The sequence below is a fragment of the Coturnix japonica genome, chromosome 3 (assembly GCF_054131305.1).
Source record: "Coturnix japonica strain WE chromosome 3, WE-NBRP24, whole genome shotgun sequence".
In the NCBI taxonomy this organism is placed as follows: domain Eukaryota; kingdom Metazoa; phylum Chordata; class Aves; order Galliformes; family Phasianidae; genus Coturnix; species Coturnix japonica.
In genome coordinates, this window is record NC_140665.1 from 27,677,089 (window position 1) to 27,704,185 (window position 27,097).

The 27,097-nt window shown below is 45.2% G+C and overlaps 1 protein-coding gene across 4 annotated transcripts in view; it reads left to right on the forward strand.

Annotated features, from left to right (window-relative positions):
• Positions 1–27,097, forward strand: part of LOC107311139 (uncharacterized) — a 48,752-nt gene that overhangs the window by 14,821 nt on the left and 6,834 nt on the right. The window contains exons 2-4 of one of the 4 annotated variants that reach the window (XM_015857419.3): positions 483–558; positions 1,283–1,773; positions 19,463–19,516. In XM_015857419.3, coding sequence (XP_015712905.1) covers positions 483–558; positions 1,283–1,773; positions 19,463–19,516 — 621 coding nt within the window. The remainder of the gene's footprint in view (positions 1–482; positions 559–1,282; positions 1,774–19,462; positions 19,517–27,097) is intronic. The other 3 variants (XM_085541213.1, XM_032443620.2, XM_085541214.1) reach the window with 3 other exon arrangements.

Here is a 27,097-nt window from a genome sequence, read left to right on the forward strand (position 1 = left end):
ACATACATAAGTTGGCTAAAGTTAACATGCCACATCCACTTGTGGGTACCTTGCGAGATGATAGTGCTGTTGACAGGATGTCTTTTTTTTTTTCCCTCTTCCCCCCTACAGTGATGAGTTTTGAAGATTCAGTCGTCCACATGATGTGGATGTGGTAGGCCATGCTGGTTATAAGTAGTGCATCTGGGGAGCTAAGGACAGGGTACATTTGTTGTGCTTGGGAAAGAACTGGTGGTGCAGTAAGGTGGAAATAGTGGTAGGCTGTTTGTTCTGTGTTGCTGCAAGTAAGAGGATGTGATGGGAGTTTGAGGTTGGGAGATGAGGATGTGTTTACAGGGAGGTGCTATGGTGGGGTGTGTGCGGTTAGATGGGGTGGATGCCAGCAGGATATGAGAAGGGGAGGGTGGGGGAAGTGGCTTGGGCAGCAGCAAGGCAATGCTCAGTGTTCATGATGAAGCCTTTTCTTTCTCCTTGCTCCCTAGATCTCCTACCCCCCAAGTGATGAGGACAGCGATGACTCTGAGGGAGAGAACCAGGAACTTGTTCAAATCGACAGAGGTAAAGGGACAAGATAGGAGGGTCCTGGAATACTACAGTTGAAGTGTGTTTTGATTTTCACATCTGCTCTTGCAGATACCTCCTTCACAGTCCCCACTGTGATACCTTAAATCAGGCACCTTGATGTCTTTGGAACCTCACAGAGAGAAGCTGGTGATATCAGATGCTGTAGTCACACTTTTCTTATCAGTGATGGATACCGTTAACCACACATTAAGCTCGTAGTACTGTAGATGTGGGGTGGCTGAGATTTGCTATCAGGTCAGCAACAGAGCTGGAAGTGAGAATGTATCTTCTGTTCCATACTTGTGCATCTGCACTGTCTTTTTTCTAGGTCTTGTCTTCCTTTCTGCTTCCAGTTTTGACCTTCCATTCCCTATGATCCTGGACTCATTTGTCTAATTAGTTCCCTCCTGCACCACTGGTATTGGGTAGCTCCGTTACTGAATCTAGCCAGGCATCTTGGATAGAAGAAAAGTGTTTTGCCATTGTTTTTGGACATGATATTTATTTATCTGTAAAAAGTATACCTGTTGAGCTGTAATAAGTCTCTGCCATTTAGACATGCCTTATGTTTTATCACAATTCAGTCAAATTCAAGTGGATTTTTACGCAAAGGTAGGAGAACTCAAAAAAGAACCCTCAAAAGGGTCAGGAGAAATGAGGTCCATTTCATGGCATGAGATAGAGATCTGCTCTGTCATTTCTCTCTTCTTCCCACCAGAGAGAAGACGGAATTGTACCTTGACCCCTCTGGCCACCAACCAGCTCCAGAACCAGGAGAACCAATGCTGCAAGGTCCGGGCCCTTCTCCATGCCAGCTTGGATCGCCACAGCTCGGAGGAGGAGCTGGAGCGCATCAACCGAGAGTTTGCCGCTGAGAAGCGGAAGTGGTCCCAGGTCAGCAGGCTTGCGTGCTGCAGTGACAGCAACAACACCTCCTCCAGTGACGAAGAAGTGAAGAACTTGTGCGCCATGTCCTTCCAGCCTGTTGCAGAGCAGGCTGATGGTCTGCATGCAAGTCCAAGCCCTGTGCTGTTCAGTGCCTCCCCTCCCAAGAGACTCCAGCCTCTGGTGCGCAACCCAGCCTCTAGACCTTTAATCTTGACGGGTGTTGGGGCAGGCCTTGAGCAAGTCATGCCGTGTAAGAGGCATCGACAAGGATACGGGGATAAGATCTGCAGGCCCAGCCTTGACCTGGAAAAAATGCAGCAGGTAAGGCAGAACTTCATACCAGGAAAGTGGCATCACTTGAGAGGAGGTGTTGTAAGCTAAAGTGGAGGAGGATTATGGAGGCAGGGCTCTGTAAATTCATGAAGTTGTTGCCTGTGATTGTGCCTTCAGAGGCATAGTTGGTCCTACAGTTCTTTTGCAGTCTGTCTAGGATAAATTAGTTTAGATACCTCTTTTAAGAGGTAAAGTTGCTGCAACTTTAAAGGCTTTTGCTGCAGTTGTGCCTCTGTCTTGGTACATATTAGGAATGCAACACATAGTCTGGGTAATTGTGTGGCATAGGAACAAAATCACTGGAATTCAGTCAGGTTACACCTGCTGCCGTGGATTGACTCATGCCATTTACTCTGATAGGAACTCATTGTTCAGGGGTGTATAAATGAGCATCTGTGCAGTGGAAGTAGGCATAGATATGGTGTTAGGTACTAAGTGTCTGTGAGTTTCTTGACCCCCTTGGACTTGGGTCTTTGGACTTCCTATGAATTTTACAGCAATGTAAAACTGTACCTTTTACATCCTTGATAGCTTACAAAAGCAAACTGCTCTAGCTGCAGTTACTCATCATTTTGCTCTAGGGTGATGGGACTGAGGTATAGTTTGCCCAGGGTCAACTGAGGAAGAGACGTGGGGCATGCCTGGTGTAGGATGTAAGTTGGCCTGCACAGTTGCCCATCTGTTGTAGCTCTTCAAGAAGGTGTTGTTGCGGAGCTAGTATCGCAAACTGCTCTTCATTATTTGTTTTTCTTGCTCTGGTAGAGTGTCAGTGTGAAAGAATATCTGCAGACATCTGCTGACCCTGGTAAATTGCAGTAATTTAAAAACAGTTATTTTTCAATTCTGAGTTTCCTCTCATTAGGGAAGAATTTTGTTGCCTCTGGTTGGCTGGATGTACTAGATCTGACCTCATTAAGAATGTTCCCATTACGCCTATGAGATGGACCAGTTACACAGCAGCCTCTTCTCAATCCTGCTGTCTGCATGTATACCATGAACCAACAACACACATAGGACTGCAGTACAGTTTTCCTTACCCCCTCCTTCTACCTTCTTGCTAAGTCTCTGCTTACAGAACATCCAAAAGGTCCAGTCTTGCATTTCATGTACTCAAAGCTTATTTTTTGTATTTTTTTTCTTTGTGCCAGGTGCTTTCTGTGATTGAGATTCTAGTTATATAGCATCTACCTTCTCTGCCTGTAGTCCCTTTTGGCACAGTGTTTGGAAATGCACTGGTAAAAGACAAACCAAGCAAGTTAGAGGCTTATTTGAATGAGCTTTTCAAACCAATGTGGTTTTTCTGGGAAATGCTGTGAGGATGATTTGCTTCCTGGTTTGTCTGTTCTCCATAATTCTGGGTTAATTGTGGCAATGATTCTCCTAAAAGAAGTTGAAATCTTATTTTTTGGTTTTGTTTCATTGGTAGCAACGTTTATATTGTAGATTCTCTTTGAGGTTGTGGAATCTCTTTTAAAGAAGTGGTATTAAGCTAATTGTAAAATGACACATTTTGGGTGACTCTATACCAACAGGAGCTACAGATTTCTTTCTTCATCTGTCTTCATTCTCCAGTAAAAATGCCACTTCTATTTAATGTCTGTCCGTTTGGCACAGTGTGCCTTTTTAGTTAACAAAACAGTGCAAATGAGCAAAGTTGATATTAACTGGCTACTCTAGGGCTCCACCTGGGTTCTGTCCATCAAGCCACTCTTTATGATTTGTATCCTTACTATCTTATGTGTTTGCTTGCCAGAACTAAGTTGATGGACTTGATCAGATGGATACTTTTCTGAACAACAGATGTTTCCCACACTTGTCCCCGAGCATTCATGCAGCTCCATGTATCTGGCAAAATTATTTAGTTCTAGAAGCAAATATGTTCAGAGACAGAAAGATTTGTTTATGTGCATGCTGTAGTTGCTCAAGCATGGGTGAAGAGATGGGGAGTGCTTTGTCTTTGCACCAAATCCTGTTTCTGTTGGATGATGATAGAAGATTAGTCCAGAGAGTTGTGGTGTGGAGCAGCTCTGTGTTGGGATGCTTAAGCTGTTCTTAGGGTTGAACAAACCAGGCAGTTTTTGCAGGAAGACGTGCCTTCCTGGGCTGCAGTGAGTTTATGCCTTTCTGTAAGCAAGGGGAGCAAATCTGAGAGAGAAAAGTGGGCTGGGGGAAGTCTGATTGCGTTTAAGGGATTAGGGTATTGCTGTGCTTCTACCTCCATGACCTGTGGATAAAATGGAAATCTCCACCATCTGGACCTTTCAGTTCAGCCTTTCTCAGCAGGAAAGGCTGCATAAGAGCATGTTTAAAACGCCCCATTCTGGATAGGTGCCAAGCCATGTCTTTCCAGCTTCACAGGACAGTGTGATTCTACCCTTTTGTGCCCCAGCCATCAGTCTGGACAGTTGCTGGAGTATTACCCACCCTGGTTGGTTAGCTACCCGCTTCATCTCTTCTCTATTGTGGCTAAGAAGGGAATTCAATACACGCTTTTCTTCACTTCTCCAAAGGACTGGAAAATTACCTCAGAAGACTTCTTCTTTTCTTTCCCTTAATTGGGCTGAAATACCCTGGCTCGTGCAGACGCCTGTATTGCTGCAGTGAATGCCTTCTCCTAGCTGCCCCTTGATCATGGTTCTTAGATAGCAACCTCATTACGCGCAGCCCTTGCTGCCAACCACTTGCCATTTAATGAAGGCTGTGTGTGTCCCAGAAAGACTGGCACCCTGTTAGCATGTGCAGATCTGGCTTTTGTGGTAGTGCTGATTCTTGAGGTCAGGCAGAGCCTGGAGAGCTTTTGATGGTTTTAAGTAAAGGCAACAAGGACCACAAAGTTTGGCAGAGATATAAGGAGGTTCAGCCTATTTGGAACTGTTCTTTGTTTCCTGGGGAAGAGATTGATTGTTCTTGACGTGCTCTGTAAACAGAGAGGAAGTAGATGATCCTTCCTCCTGTGCTATTTAGTGGGGCTTGCTGGAGCTCCGCTGATTTTTCAAGATGGTGAGAGTAGATTTCAGAGTGCAGCCTTTGCAGGGAGGGGAATGGTAATCTGAGAGCAGCTTTGGGTTGGCAAGATGAGAAAACAAACTGTTTTCATTTCTATGTGGGTAGGTGGTTGGTAGGGAAAGCATCACTTAAAAGTACAAAGCAGAATCTGCGTACCTGGGTTATACTATAAAGTCATTAGGTAGTTTTGAACAAGTGAAACACTTCTGCTACGGTTTACCTGTGTGTATGAGTAGATAATATCAAACTTCCATTGTCTTATGGAGGCCTAATGCTTCATTTAGAATGCTTTGAGATTCTAGGATGAAAAGGGCCAACACAAAAGAGAAAAACGCACCCAAAACTTGAATTTCTTGTTGCAGACACTGCACTGTTTTGGTGAGTGAATAGTTTCAGTGCATGATGGGTGATGGAGGTTTTGTCTTGGCTTGGCATGGAAATGACCTGGGGCAGCATTATCTCTGATCTGAGCTTAGCTGTGTGATCAAGCTCAATGGTTCCTCAGCTGAATACTTGAATGCTGGCATTTTGGTTGGGCAGGGACTGGCAGGCTTTGAAAGCTTTCTTTTGGGCTGATACCAGTTGCACAGAAGCTTCAGGAAAGCAAGCTGTGGGCACATACCATAAAATGACCAAGGAAGGCTCAGTGTGTGAACTCTGATCCACTGAGGTCTGGGGTTATGCTGGTAATGGATCCAGGGTGAAATTTCCATATCCTTAACACAGCTGGGCTTTGCCCTTGCCTGCCTCTCCCTGACTTGACAAATAGCTTCCAGATAGAGAATATGTGAGCTCACAAGTCCTTTTTACCTTTCAGCCCCCCATTTGAATCCAGCCCTTGTCAGTTACTGAAAATTGTTATCGTCTGTTGTCATTTCTGAACTTGCTTCTCACTGCTTGGGGATGCCAGAAAACCCACTCCTGCACTGATGATGGTTTTGTCTTTCTCTGCCTTGGGTCTCGCTCCCCAGAGTGACTGAGTCAACATTCTGTGCTGAATATAATGGCTTACACTACTTCTTCACAGGCTGAGTCCAGAACTTGTCTTTTACAAGTGTGAAAAGCTGGGCCATAGCAGTTCTTTGTCCCCAAGTTCGGTTGTTTGCTTCTTGAAGCAATATAATAAGGAAACTATTGCAGAAACCAGTTGCACCACGATAGAATGAGAAATTCTGCTTCTGGTAACCTTCTGCTATTTTGCTTTTATTTTTCATCTCCAAAAAATACTCTAAGGCAGCAGTTCATCCCACACTGAAGCCTCTGACCATCTCACCCCTGCCAGTATTTGGCAATGAAGCAGCCAATAAAACAAATGCTATGCATAGCTGATGCAAGACAATCCTAGCATGGGAAAGTCAGGCTGAGGAAAAAAAAAAAAGAGGTATTAAACTGGTCATCTAGCAAGGGTATAGTTCTGCTGCAGGAGGCTCTGGGATTCCAGACACAGCTTCTCTTGCCAGGAGATATTAAGTGATACAGTTATTTGGACTGTTGTGGAGCCTTGATACCATTGGTTGTGTCCAAGCATGAGCCCATAGTGAGAATATCCTCTGAAATATCTGGAACCTGGTTCCTTGAGATGCTGCTGTGGATCTTGAAAGGCAGTCTGGTTGGTAACTGGTTTGGTTAGGGTGATCTGGAATATACAAGAGAGCTTGAATGAGTTAATGGAAGAATGTACTGGAGGGAAGAGAGAGATCTGTGAATTAGGAAGGGGAAGAGGAGGGTAGAAATCAGTGGAGACAACTAAGAGTCTTTATTTTTTAAATTTATTTTTGGTATTAAGCTTCCCAAAGGGACAATAATAGTACCTGGCACCAGTGGTAGTAAATTATGAGCCTGAGGTTAAAGCCAGCGGCTTATCATTTAGATTGGCAGGCTTGCTGGCTACCTTCCCAACTCAACTATCTGTCTTTTTTCTCTAAGCTCCAAAGCCTGGTAAGAAGGTATTAGGCTAGAGCTGGTTCTTTGGCTGCAGACCAGGGAGAGGAGATCAAATGGGCATATGGGCACCACGGGCATATGTCCTTGGGATTTGACTTAGGGAGATGTTCTGGGTGATGCTGGAGGTGCTATGTGTGGATTTAGCTACTGGTGTGACTCTGAGGGATAGGTTGGCCTGGAGGGAACAAATGGACAGTCCTAGGGTATCTGGAAGAGATGGACTAGTTGAGCAAGTGAAAGGCAAGGAAAGTGCTTCCATCTCTGGTGCCAGCATCTGTCTGCACATGAACAGGCTTTTGACCTCTGCATGGCTTTTTTTATCTCGTTATAGCACCATTGAAAGTAATACCTATTGTTAGTAGCTGAAGGCAGAGCCCAGTGTCCTGTACCTACTGGCAGTGGTTTTGGGTGGGCTGCCTGCAGGCTGCAGCAAAAATCATGCAGCAAAACCCAGAGATTGTAACTGCAGCGATGACACAGAGCTGGTCAAAATGTGAAGCGGGGTGAATGGTTGATTGTCACAGTGTGGGCACTGGGCTGGGTACCCAAGGGTGGCCATCTTTTGGTCATATATCCATTCTGTCTCCTTTGTGTTGTCTGCTATGGGCCCTTTTTGAAGAAGGTTTGGCAAAGGATGTTTTGTTTCTCGCTTTGACACGATACAGTGCAGAAGGATAATGCTGGTGTGCTCCTTCTCTCTGAATTCAGCCAAGTAGACTTAAGGGCTTGGCAGATTAAGAAAGTTTTGCTGCACTTTGTTCTTACTTTCCAGCAAGACCACTTAATAGATGTTGCTTGCAAGTGAAGGTCAGGGCCTTCTCTCTAGTGGTCTCTAGAATAGAGCAGGATTATCCTCACCTCCCTCCTCCTTGACATGTCTGGACTAGAAGGAGTGCCTGGGTTGGGTCCCAGAGTGGCTGTTTGTTAGCCAGATACCTCTCCCTTCCCACTCCTCCCTCAGCATGTGGCTCATTGTGATACAAATATCTCATCGTTGCCTGGGGAGAAAAAGGAGTTAGCAGGCGGCTTTGCCATATGCTGTAACTGCCCATGTTGTATTCAGTCTGCAGATGAATGGATCTCTCTTCAGGCGTGATAAGTTTCATCTTTTGCTTATGGTAACAGCCTCTGAAGTGGAGAAAGATTTACAGTTACCTTCTTCAGAGGAACGTTTGAGGGGAACTTGAGGGAATTGGAAAGGGTAAGTGGCTGTTTGGACCCAAGGGTTTGTTCCTGTTGCAGCCAAGACAGCATGTGATGCTGGTGTCAGTTTTCTCATTGCTTTTTTTTGACTTGATTATATACACGAGAACCTGGAATGAGTGGAAGAAACAGGTTCGGCTTTTTCTTTTTTTCCTCCCCAGCTGCTACTAGTAGCACTGAATTCCCACCTTGAGCATTTACACAAGTGACCAGTCAGCACCCACAAGATAATGGGAGGTGCTAATGCTTAAAAATCACACCATAATAAGAAGTTATGAAAGTTATGGTAGCAAGAGATGGAGCATAAGAGCTTGCTTTTTTTTCCCTCTGCTCTCCCCCAGTGCTGCGTAGCCCTGTATTTCAAGTTAAGAAAATTTCCTTGTCTAGCTATTATTACCAGTGGTGCTTGAGAGACTGACCCAGGTACCTTAGTAATCTGCATCCTCCTGGGAAGAGAGGGCAGGAAAGATGAAAGAAGGTGGGTAGTTCAGGCTTGGAAACAGCAGAAACTGAGAGGTCTTGTGATTGATTTATTAATGCCAGTGCTTCAGTTTTGCTACCACAGACTGAAAGTAGGCAGCTTGTTCTGGAGCACGTCTGAGACTTGAAAACCACAGCAGCCATTACTGTTGAGCAGGCAGAAGCTGGCTGAGCTTTTAAGGCCAAGTCTGTGTCTCAAGTAAACACTCTAGGAAATACTGTTCTTTGAGAGGAGCTTTGGTATGGTAGAATAGCCAGCCTGGCTGTCATCAGTGCAGCTGTCCTTGGCGTGGGCTGGGGCTTAGCTCTGATTTTCTGCCTTAACTCTGAATAGCCTCTCCATTGTTGGCTCAAATGGGAACTGCGCTACTGGGCTCTGCTCTCACTGTCTTTAAGCTGGTTGATGTCAATGAGAGTTTTGGGCATTGGTCCATAGCTCATCTCACAGAAAGAGGCACTCAACAGAGGCATCTACTTCTCATGTAGATTGGAAAAGCATTGAACCAGAGCAGATTTACCTTTAAAGCTCCCTGTTATTCTCTAGACCTTTATTCCCAGATGCACACTTCTAGTTGAGCTGCAATTGATGATGATGAAACAATGATAAATAAGTCAGAGACTAACACCTCAAGCCCCAACCAAAAACGTGTCACTACATTTTTGCTAAACGCAAGATTTCAAAAGCATTGGTGTGTCCTGGGGGCCACAAGTAAATTAGAAATGCCTAAATGAAGATTATCTGGGAAAAAAAAAAGTCCTAAATTACCTCTGTGTTGAAAGTGATGTCATGAGCACTGGCATGTGTTATACAGGCTCTGGTACAGAGCTTACAGAATGTTAAGCTGAATATTTATTGCCAAGTATTTGGAAAGTGGATCTTGATGCAGATAGTACAGTTGCATATGTCAAGTCAGTAGTTCTCCAGCAGTTTCTTAATGGACTCAGCTCTAAGGGTTGCCATGCTCTGCTAACATCTGCTTATAAGTGTAGCAGCCTTCTCCTGATTCTGAGCTATGACTGACTTTTCATAGGAGGCATCCAGAAAGTTGGCACGTGTCTCCTGTGTTGGTGCTCACAGACCTGTGGAAATACTGAAGCTCTTGAGCACTGAAGTGTGTGGGTGGAAGAACTGGTTGCACACTGCTCATGTCACAGAGGATTCTGTGATGTCTAGAGCCACAAGCAGCCCTGGGACGTGTGGATAGAGGGGATGCAGTGAGGTATCAAAGTCCATGAGTGCTTATCACCAGCAATGAAGGGAGCTACCTACCTACTTAGAAGGATGGCCAAAGTACCAGGCAGGGAATGTGGGCTCCACTGAAATCCTTGCAAGCTGCCCATATTGATACAGGCCCTATCAGAATAAGTAGATCAAACTCCATCACAAACTCAGAGTTTTGTCCCACAAACAGCACCTAAAGCCTTGTGCGCTGTACAGTGCTGTGCTGCAGGGCAGGTGTGGGTTGGGACTGCTGCACTGGGACCTGGCTCACGTCATAGGTGGGGAGAACGTTCTGTGAGCACAGTGGTTAATTACATGCTTTATAAATGGATTAACTCCCTGGTGTAAGAGGCCTTTATCCTGTTAGCTAGACAACCACTTCAGAGTGTCTGCTTGTCACTAACTGTGTATGTGAGGCTGATTGTCACTACTGCTATGTGAGGCTCAGCAGGGAGCAGAAGAACAGGGGGACATGTAGATGGTGGGGTGGAAAATTTGAGAATGATTAGGTTACTTCATCACTTCTTTCTGTAGTGATTAAGGTTCTACTACTAGTTTCCATGATGTTTACATGAAGACCAAAGGAAGAAGATAAAGTCTCTCTGGTCTGTTAATTGTCTTCTGACCTGTAATTTCTAATATAGTACTTACTTATGTAAAATTATTTTCACATGCCCTTGCAAACAAATGGGATCTCACAAATAAGCATAGTCATGAAGAAAGCTGATGCTGAAATAAGCTGTGTTGACATGACATGCACGTGTGTTAGAATAGGAAGAAATGGGACTCAGTATCCTGTGTTCAGACTCTGTGGAGCCTAAGCCAGCCCTATGGCTTGGGATGTTTGCTTGTTTGTTTCTTTGAGGCAGGGTTGTTTTGGCTTCTCAGAGCTATTTCTGCAGTCAGTCCACATTTGGCTTGTTCAGAGTGTCTCTGCTGTCCACAAAACCAAGTTCTCATCTGAAGATATGATCTTGTGTATTTTCTGTTTAAAGCTGTCTTTGTATGTGCTGTTGGCAGCACTGGCTTGAACCCAGAGCAAGGGTTGCCAAGGAATGGCATACTCTGCTGTGCTGAGCTGCAGAGATGATGGAGAAGATTCCAGGTCACCTCTGGAGTTTCCATTACAAAGAACAGGCTATGTGTGCCATCAGTGCCGCTTGAGATAGTTTAGGGCAGTGAGTGTATCCTGTGTTGCTCTGTTTTGAAGATTACTAGAGTAATCTTCTAAGAATTAGTGGTACAGGTGTGTGTTTCAGGTTCTACCCAGACAAACCCACTGATCTCAGTTGGCCATCTTCTGTGGTGGATTAGAGGTGGATAGAGTACTTTTTTCTTACGCCTCCATAAAAGTGCCTTTGTCTTAAAGGGTGTAGTTAGCCAGGTTTTGGGGCTGGTGGGCAAGCATTCAAAGTCATGTATCCTTTTAACCACAGGCACTTGATATCACCATCTAAAACATTCAGGTTGGCTGTCAAATTGTGAAGGAATTGGCTTAAAAATCGAGAGCCCCGTAACAGTTGTTAGCTCTGCTTTTCTCTGCTGGGCAGGACCTGTGAGAGTGAGCACTATTCTTGAAACCTGCTGCCCCAGATGTTCAGGCTGTTCGCTGGCTGGTGTGTGGGGGCCCTGTGGCTGGCCTGTGAAACCACAGAGCCATTGGATGGAGGACGCGGTCATGTTCTCAGTTAGCTGAGGGTGCTGGTAGAGCATCAGGGACACCCTTTGGTGTGCCTGTGTCCCTTGGGGTTGGAACGGCCCTCTGAGTTTTCTTCATCTTAGTGTCTTTGCAGCGTCACATCTGATGAGTCTGTACCTTTCACTCATTTTTCTTGCTTTTATTTCTTTCCCAGGCTATACAGCTGTGTGATTTTTCAGAGCCTTCTCTGTCTTCCTGCTCACAGGAAACTCTGTTTACTCTATGGCTTGACTTGTGCTAATGTTTTAACCCCTTCTTGGTGCACTGAAGAGGCAGGGTTTGAACAGTGAGCATCAGGAGGGGCTGAGACTGCTTGTTTTGAGCCTCCAGTACTCCAATGCACTCTGACTATGGCAAAAAGTCTGTGGGGAAGGAGGGCTTTGGAGTCGTGTCCGAGACAAGGCTCTGGTTAACGGTCACAAGTTGGAGCTGCAAAAGTGAGACAAAGTATAGAGACATCAGATGATATGTTAGACTAGACTGGATGTTCCCTGTGGACAGCTTTGGAGCCAAAGCTGGGAATGAAAGGAGGAAACGGTCACATTGGCAACTCAGAATTTAAATCCTTGTCAGCTTTTTCTCAGGAGCCACTACCATGCCTGCCAGCTGTGAAACCAAACCCTTCCTCCCCTCATAAGCTCTAGTGAGCAGGAGGGGTGAGCCCAGCATTTGAGTTCCAGTGGCTTTGGTGTGTATGGTGAGTGATAGGGAATTAATGAATCCTGCACTTTCTTATTATTTTTGTTACTCCACAGGTGCTGGAGTTTTCGGTCAGGCCCATGTCGGTCAGGGGCCTCAAAGAAAACTCAGCAAGGGATTTGGGATTGGCGGGGAGTGAATAGATGAACCATCTGATGTACCCTGCAGATCAGCAGACTCAGACTCTGCCAGACCAGCAGGGGAAGTGGCAGCTGAGCCAGAGATGCTCTATATAGAGTGTTCCGTTCTCCTATCCCCACATTCAAATCAAAGGGCTAGTGGTGGTGGAAGTGCCAGGGCAAATCTGGCTTATTGTTTAGGGACACAGGGCTTCCATATGGATCCAGAGCATATTTAGAAACCATATGCCACAAAGATGACCAAGGAGCAGTAGAAAACCAGAGTCATCTACAGACAGGCGAGAAGTCTTGTTTGTGTAGGCCATAATTGTGTAAGTAGGTAACAGTGTTTGCATTAGCTGTGGCTCTAGTGTGATATTCAGGGAGAGCTTCAAAGAGCAGATTGTAAGCAGAATAATGTTATCTGCTCCCTGGGCCTTGGGAGTGGTGGGAATTCAGTTGTGCTGCCAGGTGGCAGACCTTGCTGGCCAGGCTTTGACTCAGATCCTTCTGCAGTGGGCATTGCCCTGAGCATTAGGTGCCACTCCATAGCAATCGTTTATGCATCTTTCCCAATTTAAATGTGACTGGTTTGCTCTTGTCTAGAGAGTGATCCATTGTGGGAAGATGTACAGTACATGTAGTTAAAACTGACCTGTGATTAGTAGTGGCAGTCCAGTGCCTCCCAGTAATGCACCAAATAAAGTGACTAATGGCACCGTGCTGGAGGGGATTTTGTGAACACTTATTGTTTGTTTGTTGTGATTTTCATGGTGTATGATCCCTGACAAGTCCCTCATAGTACACATTTTTGTAAAGTTTTGTGTTGTTTTTTAGTTTGAATTTATTCTCAGCCATCACTTGGTAAACAGCATTTTCTCTGTGTAGAGGCACTAAGCAGTCGGCGTTTACACTAAAATAGAGGCATTGGGTTCATAGTGTTTGCTGGCCAGGGGTATTGCCTGGAAAACTGGGGCTCCTCCATCTGTTAGAAGTGGGGGCCCTTTATAATGGTGTTCACAGAGTAAATGTGTTAATGTTTAGAAGGAGTTTCAGCTTGAAGAGTGACAAAAAAGAAAATATGTTTTAGTGACTAATTCCATGGAATATGAAATAGAAATAACTTTCTAGAAAGTTCAGAGGCTTTTCAGGATATTCCAGAGTATCACCACAAAATTTACAGCCTTTGGATGCTGGAGTTTGTTTTTGTAGGAAGAGCCTGCTGGCCAAACCGCTTGGGTTGACTTGTATTTTAGAGTGCTGCTTGTATTTTAGAGGCTGCTTAACTTCTGGTGGAGCAGCATCCAGCTTCTGACAGATGATAGTTGTGATTTAAGGCTGTAGCTGAAGTGGAGCTTTCCTAATGCTGCCCAGCTGCAGAGATGGGTGGGACCTTTGTGGCAGTCTTGTACATGTGGGTGCTGCCGTGGCACAGGGCATCCCTGGTCGAAGGCTGCACGAGGGGTAATGTGCATGCAGAGCAACCTCAGGTGACAGCTGGAAAGGCCTTGCACCCTTGTTTCTCTGCTGATTAAAGTCATGTGTGCCTGGGAGCCTGAACACTTCAATTGCAAGATAGCTAGTTCGTGCACCTGGTGGTCTTTGTATTTGCAGGGCACCTGTCACCCTATAAGAGAAATGAGAGGAGCTGTAGTCTGGTTCCCTTGCTGTCTGGGCCAGTGGCGCAGCACCATTTGCTTGGATGGGAGATGCCTGCGCTGGGCTGTGGTGGTTTTGTGAAGAGATGGCTGGAGCTGTTGTAGAAAGGATGCATTAGAAGCTTCAGCCTTGTTGCTAGGCTCAGCTTGGGGCTTGTAGGGTTTCATGCCTCACTTATGGGAGTGTTACCATTGGGAGCAGCCAGTCCCTTTTAATTCAGGAGCCTCTTGCCCTTGTGGCCTCCTGGGCTGGCCACTCTGTACCACATGATGGGACTGGGGCAGGTGACATCTGCTTTGCTTAGGGTCTAAACACCGTCTGCCCACTGCAGCTGCACTTCAGCTTTGCACATTAATTTTCCCTAGGCGTAGCAGGCAGAGTACAGCCAAAATTGGGCTTTGGGGCTGCTCGAGAGGAGGTCAAACCGGATCCCAGCTCTTGCACGCCTTCCCAGGAGGAAGGGCCGCATGATGCACTACTCTGGCCATGTTGGTGCCTTCACCTGCTGTGGCACTGGGCTGGAACACATGCAGTGTTGCTTCTGCGCTGGTGTCTGTTTCGCTTCCTGTCACAAGAAGCATGTTGTGACCGTTTCTGCCTTTCCCTTCTCGGGTCACAAAGGTGGTTTGTTGAGGTTCTGTTGGTTTTGGTGTTTCATGGAGAAACCATTGCTGGACGTGGTTTCTTCCTTCCTGTACTTCTTCTTCAGCCTTCTGCTCAAGGGTGCAGTTTATGTGTGTTGTAATGTTTCCTGGGGCTTTGTAGTTTTTCCTCTTTCGGTTCTTCTTTCCAAACGAAGCCACATCATCTGTCTGTTTCTATATTTATGTTCTTTGTCATAGACACCCAAGCTTTGACTGCCTTGTTGTTCCTTCAGCTTAATGTACTTCCAGAAACCTGGTTTGAAGTTAAGTTGTAGCATACTTTCTAAACATGGTCTTATTTGGTTATTGCTCTGAAATCGTTTCCATTGAAGAACTGAAAAGCCCTTCAAAACCTTTAAGTTGGAACAAGGTGATTGTATGTCAGTATATGGAGTTTGAAGTGTGCTGATTTAATGTAAATTAAATGACTGGATAACTTGCACTGAAAGTTTCCAAGCACTCTTGCACCAAATCAACTAAACTGGTGTGGAAAAATAATATTTAAGCTGCATCCAACAGCTTATGGGCCCTTGGGTTTAAAGCTACAAGTGGAATCAGGCAACAGAGCCATTGCTTTGTCCTGTGGAGATAATAAAAATGGCACCTTTATAAAAACAGAAGTGTGTATATAAGAAGGAGGTGTGAGGTGAAAGGTATTTACTAGTATACAGGTTGATACTTCGTACTGTACACTGATTCCAGTGATTGATCAGGCTCCTAAATATATGAAAATTAAGCTGTGGTACCTGATTTTGAACTCCTGGTAGCCAGAGTTGTAAATATTTATTTTGAACCTCAGTAGCATGGCATAAATTCCCCCCTCTTGAGGGTTACACTATTTCTAGAAGGATCTTGCAGCAATGATGTCTATAAGCTTTGTTTGCTAACCTATCTTATAGTCATCTGTGTGATGCTGCAGTTTGTATAAGCAAGGACGTGTATGCAGCACTCGCTGTCTGGCTTAGGTTTGTAACTGTTCAAGCTGATGTTAGAGGGCTTCAAGAGCTGCTGCCTGACTGTAAGTTTATCTTGCAGTGAGACTGAATGAGAGGGCTGTGCTCTGAGTGAGGCAGGGGTGGTGGTTCGTCTCTGCTGTCAGTGTGGTATTTTGATGGAGCGGTGACATGCCACAAAGCTGTGCGTACCAGCTCAGGGGCTCATTACAGTGTGTTCTTCAGTAAACGTGTAACCCTCCAAGTGATTGCTTCTAATTCCTACAGCTTCTTTTTAGATCCAGATCCAAGAGGGAGGGAGTCGCTGGGTTATGAGCAGAGAGCAGTGACTTTAACATATTCCAGTTCAAATGCGTTTTTAGAGTGAAGCGTTAACTCCTGTGCCTTCAAAAAAAAAAAAACCAAAACTTTCCACATTTCCTTAGTTGTGTCATTTCCTTCTCTTAAGTAGAAACAATGGCAGATCAAAAAACAAACTTTCTGCCATGTGAATAATAGTGCTCCCAGGTTGTAGGTTTCAGCTGTGATGCCAACGCTTCTGTCTGAGACCAGTGGGAGGGACTTTTTAATTGGAAGAGAGAGGCTGAGTACAAGCACTGCCTCTCTTCTTCCATTTCTTTTATTGCAGGTGGAAGAAAGAATCTCAGAAATCAAAGCCTACAGTTTATTCTCAGCTCTGCTACTAAGATTCTCCATGACCTTCGGCAAATCTCTGCTCTTCTTGTTGTAGCTCTTGAAAAGTGGGGAAACAAAGGTGCTTTTCCAGGTTGGCCTGGGAGTTAGGAATAATCCCAGGGTTGCTAAGCTGATTAATAAACTGAATGTGTCACCTTTTTTTATGGGCTGTTCCCCTTGGCTGTAGGCTACTGCAAATCATGTAGCCAAAAAAATGTTATTTCAGCTCTGCCTGTATCTATGTAAATAGGAGTTAATGAGTTGCTTCGTCTCACAGCCGGTTCCAGAGGGAGGATGAGGAGAGGCTGCTGTGGAAAGTCCCCAGCTGTTGCTAAGCACTACAGCGTTGTAGCTTCCTTCTCCAAAATTCTGCTTAGATTTGGCAAGGGAAGGGAAAACCAAGCGATGGAAAGCCCTACAAAGATGCGTTGCTTACATTCTGTAAAGCTGGGCACGGAGAGCGTGTGGCTGCAAGTGAGGTGGAAGCAATTTGGTTAGATAGAATAACATTCAGTAACTGGCCTTCTGTTTATTCATTCTCAGCTGCAGGATCATGTGGCTTGCTTGTTCTCCATCCCTTCTGTTCCTCCTGCTGGTTTGTTTGGTTTTTTTTTGGCTTTGGTTTTTTTTTTACTTCTGACTGACTCTTGGACTTGCAGTGAAGCTGGAAGATTGCAGCATCAGTGGGCTTGCCATGCTTCCAGTTTAAGTAGTAACAGGAAAACCCAACTATTCAAGAGGGCTTCCCCTGCTGAGGTTTGTGCTCCGCATTTACAACCTGCAGATGAGGAGGTGTCGTATTTGGATTTTAGTATCAACTCTATCAAATAACACACTGGAGATTACAACTAACACTAATTGTTTCATAGAGCATCTTGTTCTTACTACACAATTCAGTATGCTTGAACTGTAGCAAATGGTGTTAAGATCCTTATACCATTAAGGCTTGGCATGACAGCATCAGTGAAAAGAGCACCTCTGTTTTCTGCCAGAAGCGTAGGACTTCAGATACAGCTGAACACTTGAATTACTCCTATAGAGTCTGGCTGGTTGTCATCCACCCACGGCTCGTTTAGACTTTTCAGTCAGTCTTTGTCATCTCTTCTAAAAGGTGTAATTACTATCTCTGTTGTTCCTCTCTTGTCCTAATATGAGGCCTGGGTGAATATATTTGAGGTTTTGCTGCCTCTGCTAATGTATAGTTGGGAAATAGTGTGTTTTGTGGCACCGTCATGGAGTCATAAGGGGACCTGGGTATGGGACCTTGCAAGGCATTGCAAAATATGCTTTTCTGCTTTCAGCAGAGGATCCTGTGGTGTTTCTGAGGCACTGCAGAATGCAATGTCACTGCATTGCTCCTCCATCCTTGGGGGTTCATCCAAGTACTGTGAAGCTGAGCTTTCCAGCTATCTGGAGAGGTGGAGAGTTTACACAACTGTACTGGTTTCCGTCTTGTAGTTAAATGGGTATGGCAGGATATGTCCGGCTGTGACAGTGTTCTTCCCCCAGATGGCAGGGGTTGGCACCATAAGTTCTGATTCTCAGTTTCATTACTTGACTTCACTTTCTCTTGCACATTTTATCCCACCAGTGGGCTTGTGGCTTTTGTTGTCTAGCTTACCTGGGTTGTGCAGAGACATGTTGAGCCCTTTCTGGTTGGAAACCCTGGGTCTGTGCTGACATGGCAGCCTGTGCTTCTGAGTCAGACTGAGGGGCTGAGGCATCAAGTATGGCTGCAAGTGAGCCCTTTGATGACTTAAAGAAGTAGGATTGGGATTTACCAGTAAAAGCCTTATAAGAAAAATTGCAGATATCCTTGCAGCACTTACCTTTGCTCCTGTGCATGTTTGTACTTTCCTCAGACCCCAAAGTACACCTGCACAGGCTTCAAGATGTGCTTGCCAGACATACAGGTGCACACAGAGTGTGCTGAGGGCTGGATTTCAGATCTGAGTAGCAATGGTGGGTGGGTTTCTGTCCCCCTTTCCAGCTTAGGGGAGGTTGTGTAGATTGATATAGATCTCTGCAAAGATGCATTTGTGGAGCATAGAATGGCAGAAGCTGTTGGTGGAGTAGGATTCTCACTGCACAAGTACTTTCTACTAGAAAAAGGTGTTCTTCTGGGCACTGTTGCCAGTTGGTTTGTTTGGGTTTGGGGTTTTTTTCTGAATTTGGAGGTGGGATTGCTTTATATGTGTGCTTTGTTATGTGTTTTTTTTTTTTTTTTTAAGCTTGAGTTTCTAGTCCTTTACTGTGTTGCTTTTTTTCCCTCTCTTTTAACTGAGTAAAGCAGGAAGACTTGAAACGAAAGGAACAAGGAAGCAGTAAGGGCTTAATATTTACTGTCTGTGTTAGTAGGATGGAGGGTGTTTTTTCCCTAAGTTTTCTGTCTTATTAATATAATTAGAGAAACACTTATGCTGCTTTATTAAAGTGTGTTTTTGGGAGTGAAGTGTTTTCCCACACATCACATAGCTTTCAAAGTGGAAAGGTAGAAAACAGCAGTTAGGAAAATGTTATTTCTTTCAAAAGCTGGCAGAGAATCTCTTGCCTGACGTATCCCCATCAATAAGATTTTAACTATGAACAGTGTAGTTGAAGTACTTTTAATGGAGAAGTGGTTTCAAACCTTGTTTTTCCACTTTGAGGGTTTTGTTGTGCTTGTTTGTTTGTTTCTGAGGGGAAGGAATGATTTTGTTCACATGCTAGCTTTGAAAGTGCTGCCTCAGAACTGGGATAGAACTGCATCTCACCTGTTTATTTCTGCAATTACACAGAGTAATTACTGTTTTAGGTATATCCTGTTTGCTAAGTTGTGCGGTTCATGTTATGACAGCCTTAATTGCTCTTCAGTATATAGCAAAGGGATTTAGGGCTGTGGGCAGGTTCTTTTGCTTCATTTAGTAATTCTAAATAAATAAACATAATGAAAATTGCCGTTAAATAATGGGAGCATCCACATATACATTAAGCGGACTAGTTTTTTCTTCATAAAAGGAAGACAACTTCACCTGCTTCAGGGCAGAGTCTAGCCACTAATTGACAGAAATTAGGAAGAAACTTTCTTTTAAGCAGTTGTTTCATTTCTTTCTCTGCAGCATTCCTTGTACTTTCTTTCCTGGTGTATTGGCCCCTGCTGGAGGACTGTCTAGGTTGGGCAAGAGAATTTCAGTTTAGGCTGATTCCTTGGTGGCCCCTTCTGGTCTATTCATATAGTCTTGTCTTTCATATCTCACTTAAACCATCCATCCATCCATCTATCCATCTTGTTTGATTATTAGGCATTAATAAAGGGAGACTTCCTACAACCTCTCTCTCTCTCTCTGTTCCCTCATGCTACTGCTACTAATCCCTGGATTCTACTTCTCTTTCAGAAGATGCTGCTGAAGAAGAATTGTGGAATGAAGACTAGAGTTATTAAAATTCGTGTAAGTTGCCCTTTTGTGGTGCACTTCTTCATCTTTCCACATATTTCTCAGTGTGGTGATAGTCCTTGAAAACCTGTGCCCAGAAGACTATCTCTGGAGGCTCCTTTGGTTCGATCAGTTGCGTAAGAAAAGTTACAAATCTGGAGGATAAATGGTAGCTGCAGTTTTAGTTTGAGTGCTAATGAAGCTAATAATATTTTCTGTTTTGGAGACCATGGGCTCCTGCTTCATTGGAGAGAAACCCTACATCTCATGCTATGAGCTCATACAGTTATTCATAGCTGTCCTGTAGAGTGTCGTTTGGATCCTTCTTGAGCAAAATTGTTGATGCAGGTTATCCAGTGATGCTTGACATGGATGAGAGGAATTGGTAGGTTGTCTAGAAAAGAACTGTAGCTATGTGCTGCACTGAAGTCAGCAGAACTGTAGGGGATGTGGGATAGGTGATGAGATCCAGATAAGAGTGCTATTCTAGATTGCTTGGATGGCTTGGACAGCTGGGATGACACTGCAGTGTCTGAGCATCTCCCATTCTTGAGTGCGCACAAACAAAGCAGGTCTGGGTTTCTTCCATGTCATGCTGTTTGTACCTCTTAGGCTTTGCCCCTAGTATAGCATTCCCTGACTCTTCAGCCAACCTGCCTCCTCTGTGGGTACCTTGACTCTGTTTCAGTCAGTGCTGTGTGGAACTGTGGGGAGGTGTGTGGCCTTGTACACTGCAGCCAAAACAAGTGGTTAAGTCTACAGAGCCCCACATGATCCTTCTCATATTTGCGATAAGTGAACAAAACCAGCTTGGAGTGAAGAATTTTGCAGTGAAACTACTATATAGTAATTATAGATAGCAAGGATACTTTGCAAGAGGGGTGAATAGCAAATGAGGACCCTCCAGAGACTGATGCTTTTGTTGGCATTTTGCTACTATTTGTATGCATGCAGTTGGGTGCCCTTGCCCATCACCACATTGTGGGTGACTGTTACTGAGAGGAGGAGCAAGTAGGACTGGCCTAGAGCCTTGAGCACAGCCGAGTGTTGTTTCTCTCACCCTTCACAGACATTCAGCTATAGCACTTCAGTCCTGTCATCCAGCTCCATCATGATCTGATGCTTCTGATGTATGATTAATCCCAATCTGCTTTGTATTCTCTTGTGCAGCTGCCTGAATTGTTTTCACTCAAGCTGTTTCCTCCTGTGTCCTCTGAGCCATTCTCTGGACTGTACCTGTCCTTCAGACCTGTGCTAATACAACTGCTGTGTTTTACTCCAGTATGTTTACCTCCCTCCTTTTAAACTTGTCCCTCATACTTTCCTTGTTATTTTCTTTTCCTGGGTGTCCCTAGGCTGCAGTTAACTTTAGTACTGTTGCTGCTAGTAGTCCTGCAGCCCCTGGGATTTCAGGGGCACCTCAGCATTGTTTCCCCCAGCACCGTGAGCTCGTTATTGCAGCTTTCTGTGTGCCTCCGGAGAATATGAGAGACAGAACGATCCCTCTGCCTCCCCACTGAGCTCCTGTCAGCTCACGCTAAAATAAACAGCAGAAATGGAGAGCACACCTTTCTGACAGATGGCACAGCATCCACGTTCTCTGGCCAGCCTTGCTGAGCTGGTACAGTGTGTTGCTACCTGAGTTGTTCGTGCAGTTTCCATGACAATAGCAAATGATACTTCAGTCTCCAATTGATCTGTCGCAGTAGCAAAGGTGCTGGGTGGAGGAGCATTTTTGCTTCTGTTTTTCAATGATTTCAAGTGCCCGCTTTTGTGTACACAGCTTAGAGAGGAGGCAGCAGGCCCCCAGCCAAATATCTTGCTGAGGTGCCTCTGCTCTGGAAACAGCTGAGAGAGATCCATACCTCTGAAGGATGTTGCTGTCCTTGCCACACAAAGGGAAACCTCAGTTCAGCCAGTTAGATATGCTTGGCACAAGGTTCCTTCTCAGTGGTGCCCAGAGAAAAGTCAAGAGATAATGGGCACTAACTAAAACACAGGAAATTCATGTTGCCCAGAGAGCTTATGAAGTCTCTTGAAGATACTCAGAACATGCCTGGACACAGCCTTGGGTAACGTGTCAGAACTAACCACTCTCAGAATGGGGGCTTTGAACTAGATGCCTACTCCACAGGCGCCTGCCAGCCCCATTCTGTGATGTTTGGCTTTTTCCCTAGCACTCAGTAACTTAACTCAGGTTTAGATAGAGAGACACTGCCATTACCATCTGGTACCAGAACATTTTCAGTCCTTGGAAATGTTTGTAGTCCTTGGGAGCCTTTCTGGAGCAGGTGACCCAGGCTGGCTCTTGCTTTTCTACATGCTGTTTGAATGCTAAGATTCCATCTTGTCCTTATTCCTTGTATCTCAGTTTCCAGTAGTGTTAGGCTACAGCCTTTCTACTGTCTGAGCAATTCTTCTTAAGTGAGGTGATGAGACCGAGATACGACAAACCCAAGAACCTAGACTAAGCAGCAGCTTAGTCATGTTTGAAATGAGAGGGAGTAACTGCTGTGAGAGGTCAGGGCCCGTAGTGAGGAGAAAACAGTAATTAAATTTCCCTTCTCTCCCTCTGCCTGTCCGCCCTAAGTAAGGGATAATGGAACAGGAGAATCAGGCCCTGTGGGCAGGCAAGTAGGGATAAATTGGAGGTGACAGTGTGTGTATGAAGTATGGATTTGTGCATAATGGATGCACGTGTAACATAGCATGCTTCAGTGCAAAGTGAGGGGTAGACGTGGGCCTGCAGAGGTGTTGAACAGTGAAGCAGGCATCTGTATGCAGATATGATTGCTCATATCTCAGCGTGTCAGACAGTGCCTTGTCTGTAAGTGGAAGCGAGGTGTTAGGTATGAGTGAGAAGAGCTCGTGTATATTTTAACAAGTGGAGCACATGTGCATGGTCGGGTGTTATGTGGAGGCATGTCCTTAGCTCTGGAAGGAGGATAACTGTATGAGCATGTGTTTGTAGTACTTCCTCAGCCCTTGACCTCGCTTGATCAGATGCAAGCAGCTCTGCAGAATGCAGATTCATCTTCCAGAATCTATGTGTAGTATCACAAGTCTTCTGTTGTCCAGACACTCTTGGGGTAAGGCTCCCACTTTAGTCATGTACCTTGTTCTTCCATCATAAACTCCTGCATGTAGTCTCTGAAAGAGATGGATGGAGCTTAGCTCAGGGGCAGCAGCTGGGCTTATCTCAGGTGTGGTAGGTAGGTAGAATACACGACTGGTGAGCCCCTGGCTGTCTTGAGAGCTCTTGTTGGGACAGGCAGAAGGTAAAGGATATCAAGGCCAATCTGATAATCTGCTTGATCAGAGAGGTGTTTTCTGCTATGTAAAAAATAAAATAAGAATTTTAAATTGGAACATAAACCACTTGTACTCTTGCCTTGATCTTATCAGTTCTTCAGAACATCCTCTGCTTGAACAGTGGCCAGATCCTTGGAATGACTTCCCTGACTCTTATCTCTCATGCTTGCAGCCTGAAAGACCAATGCAGTAACGTGCTGGATTTACTCCTAAAACATGGGGCCTTCTCAGCTTAGAGCTGAGCAGGAGATATGCTGGGCTGAGATGTCATGGCAGAGGCCTGAGATATTCATAAATATGAGGCATACAAGTTGGCAAAGCAACATTAGGTGCAAGCCTGTTTCTGGCTGCATGGTAAGCAGTGAAGATTTCACAAGTCAGAATATTCTTTGTGTGTGTATGTATGTACATGTTATCCCTTCCATTGTAGATTCCCAAGGTACTTTGCAAGCATTGTTAAATAAGCAGAAGAAAAATATCATGATTGCAGTTTCAGAGTTAAACTGAGAAACCAGAAAATGGGCTTTGATCTCCAGACCACATTCTTTCAACTGCATCTTTATTCATACCATACCATGCAGTCTAAACAGCTCTGATATCCCAGGCAGCTTGTTGATGGTTTGTCTGTCACTCCTGGTTGTGTTTAGTATGTGTCCAAGTGTCTAAACCAAATCTTGCCCTCTAGAAGCAGCAAGAGAGGCTCACCTCCCTTGCCAGTTACATCCTTGGATTACTTGCTGGCAGAGTCCCCTCATGGAGCTTTTAGCACTCTAGTTGCCTAGACAGGCGTTTTTCTCCAGATAATGGGCAACTCCCTGCTGAACAAAATGGAGAAGGTCCTCTGTGAAGTAAGGGCATAAATATCTATTGGCCTTCTGGGGAAACCAGCCCCTCCCCCCCATGTTTCTCTCAGTCAGGCCAGTGAACTGCCTGCTGAAGATTTGTATATTGATGGCTGGCCCTAGAGAATGAAAGGTCTTGTAATTTGTGACAGAAGACAGTGTGGTGAGGGATACAGTCTAGCTGAGGTGGAAATGCCTCTGTCTGTTTAAAAACTATCCCAAATATCTGTCTCCAGACATTGTTTTATTTAGCACTGCCCTTATTGGATTTTATGGCAAAGGCTAACTAGCCTTCAGACATTCCATAGCAGCTTGAGGAGGGACATCCATGTCTCTTTACTCTGCTCCATTAAATAAAAGAAATTGTCATTGCTTCCTGCTTTTCATAAATTCATGCCATGTATTCTCCTAAACCAGTTTAGCCATGTAAGTGCTTGCAGAATAGATACTCAGGAGTCACTGAGAGTTTCATAATCCATACAGCACTGGGAAAGCAGTGAGTGGTTGGTGAATCAGGGTTCCTATTTTCAGTTTTGCCCTTGTTTGTAATATGGCCTGGGTTGTGGGTCTGGTTTAGGAGCAAGGGTGAGGAGATGTAGAATGGATGAGGTGGATGTAGTTCAGGAGCTGGGGTGCATGGCTAAGAAGGGGGTTCTGGGGTGGCAAATGCCACTGAAAGATGATTTGGTAATTTTTTTGTTATACCTGTATCATAGTGCAGAGAGAGAGAAGGGTAGAATCACAGAATGATCCAGGTTGGAAGGGACCTCAAGGATCATGTAGTTCCAACCCCCCTGCCTGGCAGGGCCACCAAACATACGCCTTTACTAGATCAGGTTGCCCAGGGCCCTGTCCAGCCTGGTCTTGAACACCTCCAAGGATGGGGCATCCACAACAGAAGACAGAAGACAGCTGAAGGGTCGCAGTGGCTCTGCCACCATCTTACTCTGATGGACTTTCAAGTCCAAGATGGTAGATCAAGCGCATTTTTTACCATTGCATCCGGGCCCACCACTGTTGCTCCCTGCTCCCCTTTGTTCACGTGGCTGTGGGAACCTGGCACCCATTCCTTCTCCCAGTCCCCAGTGCCATAATCCTATTTCTCACACATACCTGCCATAATACACCCACTTCCTGCGCTTGGCTTCCACAGCTGGAGCGGTTTGACCAGAGGCAAGAGCACTGCATCAGCATGCATTTGCAGCCTGCTCATGCCAGGATAATTAATACTCACTTTGCAGTTTTAATTTGGGTTCCCTTTAAGTTGAAAGTGGTGTGCTGCTCTGTGCCAGCCTGCCTGGCTGGAGGGAAGAGTCTTGCCCTGACCCCACACAAACTGGAGGCCACACATGCCCAAGTGTGCACCACGTGCAGGCCTTGAGGAAGGAACCCTACCTGGGGCTCCTGGCCTGAAGGGACCTTGAGGGCAGCCGGCTGCAGTCACTTGAGGCAGGGAGGATGTTCTTACCATGCAGAGAAGGCTGAAGAGAAGCTGGGGAGGAGAGATTGGGTTCTACTTACGTGTGGTTGAAAGTGTTCTCGTGCCTTCTCCTTATACTCTGGAACATGTGGACTATGGGCATTGTGCAGGAACTGCTGCAGGTGTGTACAGGGAAGCACAGGCCATTCTTAGTTGGGAAAGAAGGTGGGGATAAGACACATCTTGCAGTTAGGGGAAATGTGGATTCTTTCACTTGTTCCTGAGAGATTTGTGTGGCCTTCAGAACATGATCTTCACTGGCACCTTGGGATGGTGAGTTCCCCAAATTGGCCAGCGAGCGCTGAAAATCTGCCCCTCCAAATGACCCATCTGTGCCTTTTCATTGTGCACCTTCCATCCTTCAAGAGTGTAAGGCAAGCAAAATCAAAGTTTGCAGTCAGCTTTCTCAGATACACATCTCAAGATTTGTGGGGGTGAGAAGGAAGACTTTTTACACTGGTGCTGGTGAGGACCTGGAGCTGGCCTATTTCTGTGCTTAGGCAAATGACCAAGTGTTTGCCTGGCCCTTTGAAGTGCCTTACAAGAAGTTCTGTGTTGCCTTTCTGGTGGCACCTCTCTAAGTCTGATAGTTGTCATTTGGCAACTCTGCACACACTTCTGCAAATGTTTTATATATATGTGTGTGTGTATATATATATATATTCCTTTCTAAGAAAAACGGTGTGTTTGTAAACTATTGAACTGGTCTTTGCAATGCACAAAAGGAAGTAGTTGTTAGGCAGCCTTATGTTGGTGGAGAAGGACAGGCTTTTCTTTCAGTTTTTAAGGAATGGTAATGGAGGAAAGAGAAAAAAAAGCACAGACTGCGAAGTTTTGCTCTTCCTCATTGGAACAGCATTAGGAGTGGATCGTTCTTCTTGGAAGAGAAGAGAGTAGTTCTAAATGGATATTATATCATGGTCTATCTTCTGGCTGTGCCCTGAAATCAAACTGCATATGAGCTTAGAAGTAGCGAGGAGACAGATGGGAAGGAGTTTGTCTTTGAAAGGTTGTTTTTTGAGCTGTTCCTAGCTTATGACCTAAATAAATAGTCAGAGTCTTATGAAGAAGCAGTTAGATGTGAATTGCTGCTCCACTGGAGAAGCTGGTCCTGCTTGTCAATGACTATGTCTTGGAAACTGCCTAAAGCAAGACTGTAATTGAAAGGAAATTACTTCGCATTAGAAGATTACAACACATAAATGTTAATTCATCCTGGCTGCCTGATTGTGGTTAACACATTATGCTCCTGTTTTACACGGGAGAAGCTAAGGCGGAGATGACGGGAAGCTGCTTAGTCAGGACCCTGTCCAAAATTAGAGCTGTGACTAGAAGCAGGCCCAGGGTCCCCCCTTCTTGCTCACATCATGATGGTTTCCCACATCAAGGCTGAAGCATCATCAGTTTCTTTTCTAACAACTTGGCATAGGTGAAAAGGAGGGCAAAATGAAGTTAAAAGCACTGTCCATGCTGCACTGCATAGTCATCCAGCCTCTACTCTCTCTGTGCACTGCTTGAATGTGGGCATTACCTCTGGCTCTGCTCACCCTGGGCAAGGCAGCTGTCTCACAAACGGGCAGCACCACGGGCAGGCGTCTGTCTTTGCCAAGGCTCTCCTGGGGATTTATTCCTTTCCACACAGGGTGGTGGTGGGAATCGGATGCGCCTTTACAACTTGCAATTACATGGTGCCTTTCACCCCAAAGGACTTACAGTAAGTCAGTCTACAGGCTGCAGAGGGATCATTCACCCACCACTGAGGTGTGTCCACCACTGGAAGGCTTAATCCTTTCAATGAAGTTCTGCAGCATTTCCCATCCACTGGGGCCTGAGGGCAGGAGAGAAAGGTGTGCTGCTTTGGCCTTGAGTAGGGAATGGGTTGGCAGGGTGCACGAGCTGGTCTGATTTTTGGGTACAACCAGGATACTAGAGCTCTTATGAAAGAGAATCAAAGTGCATTAA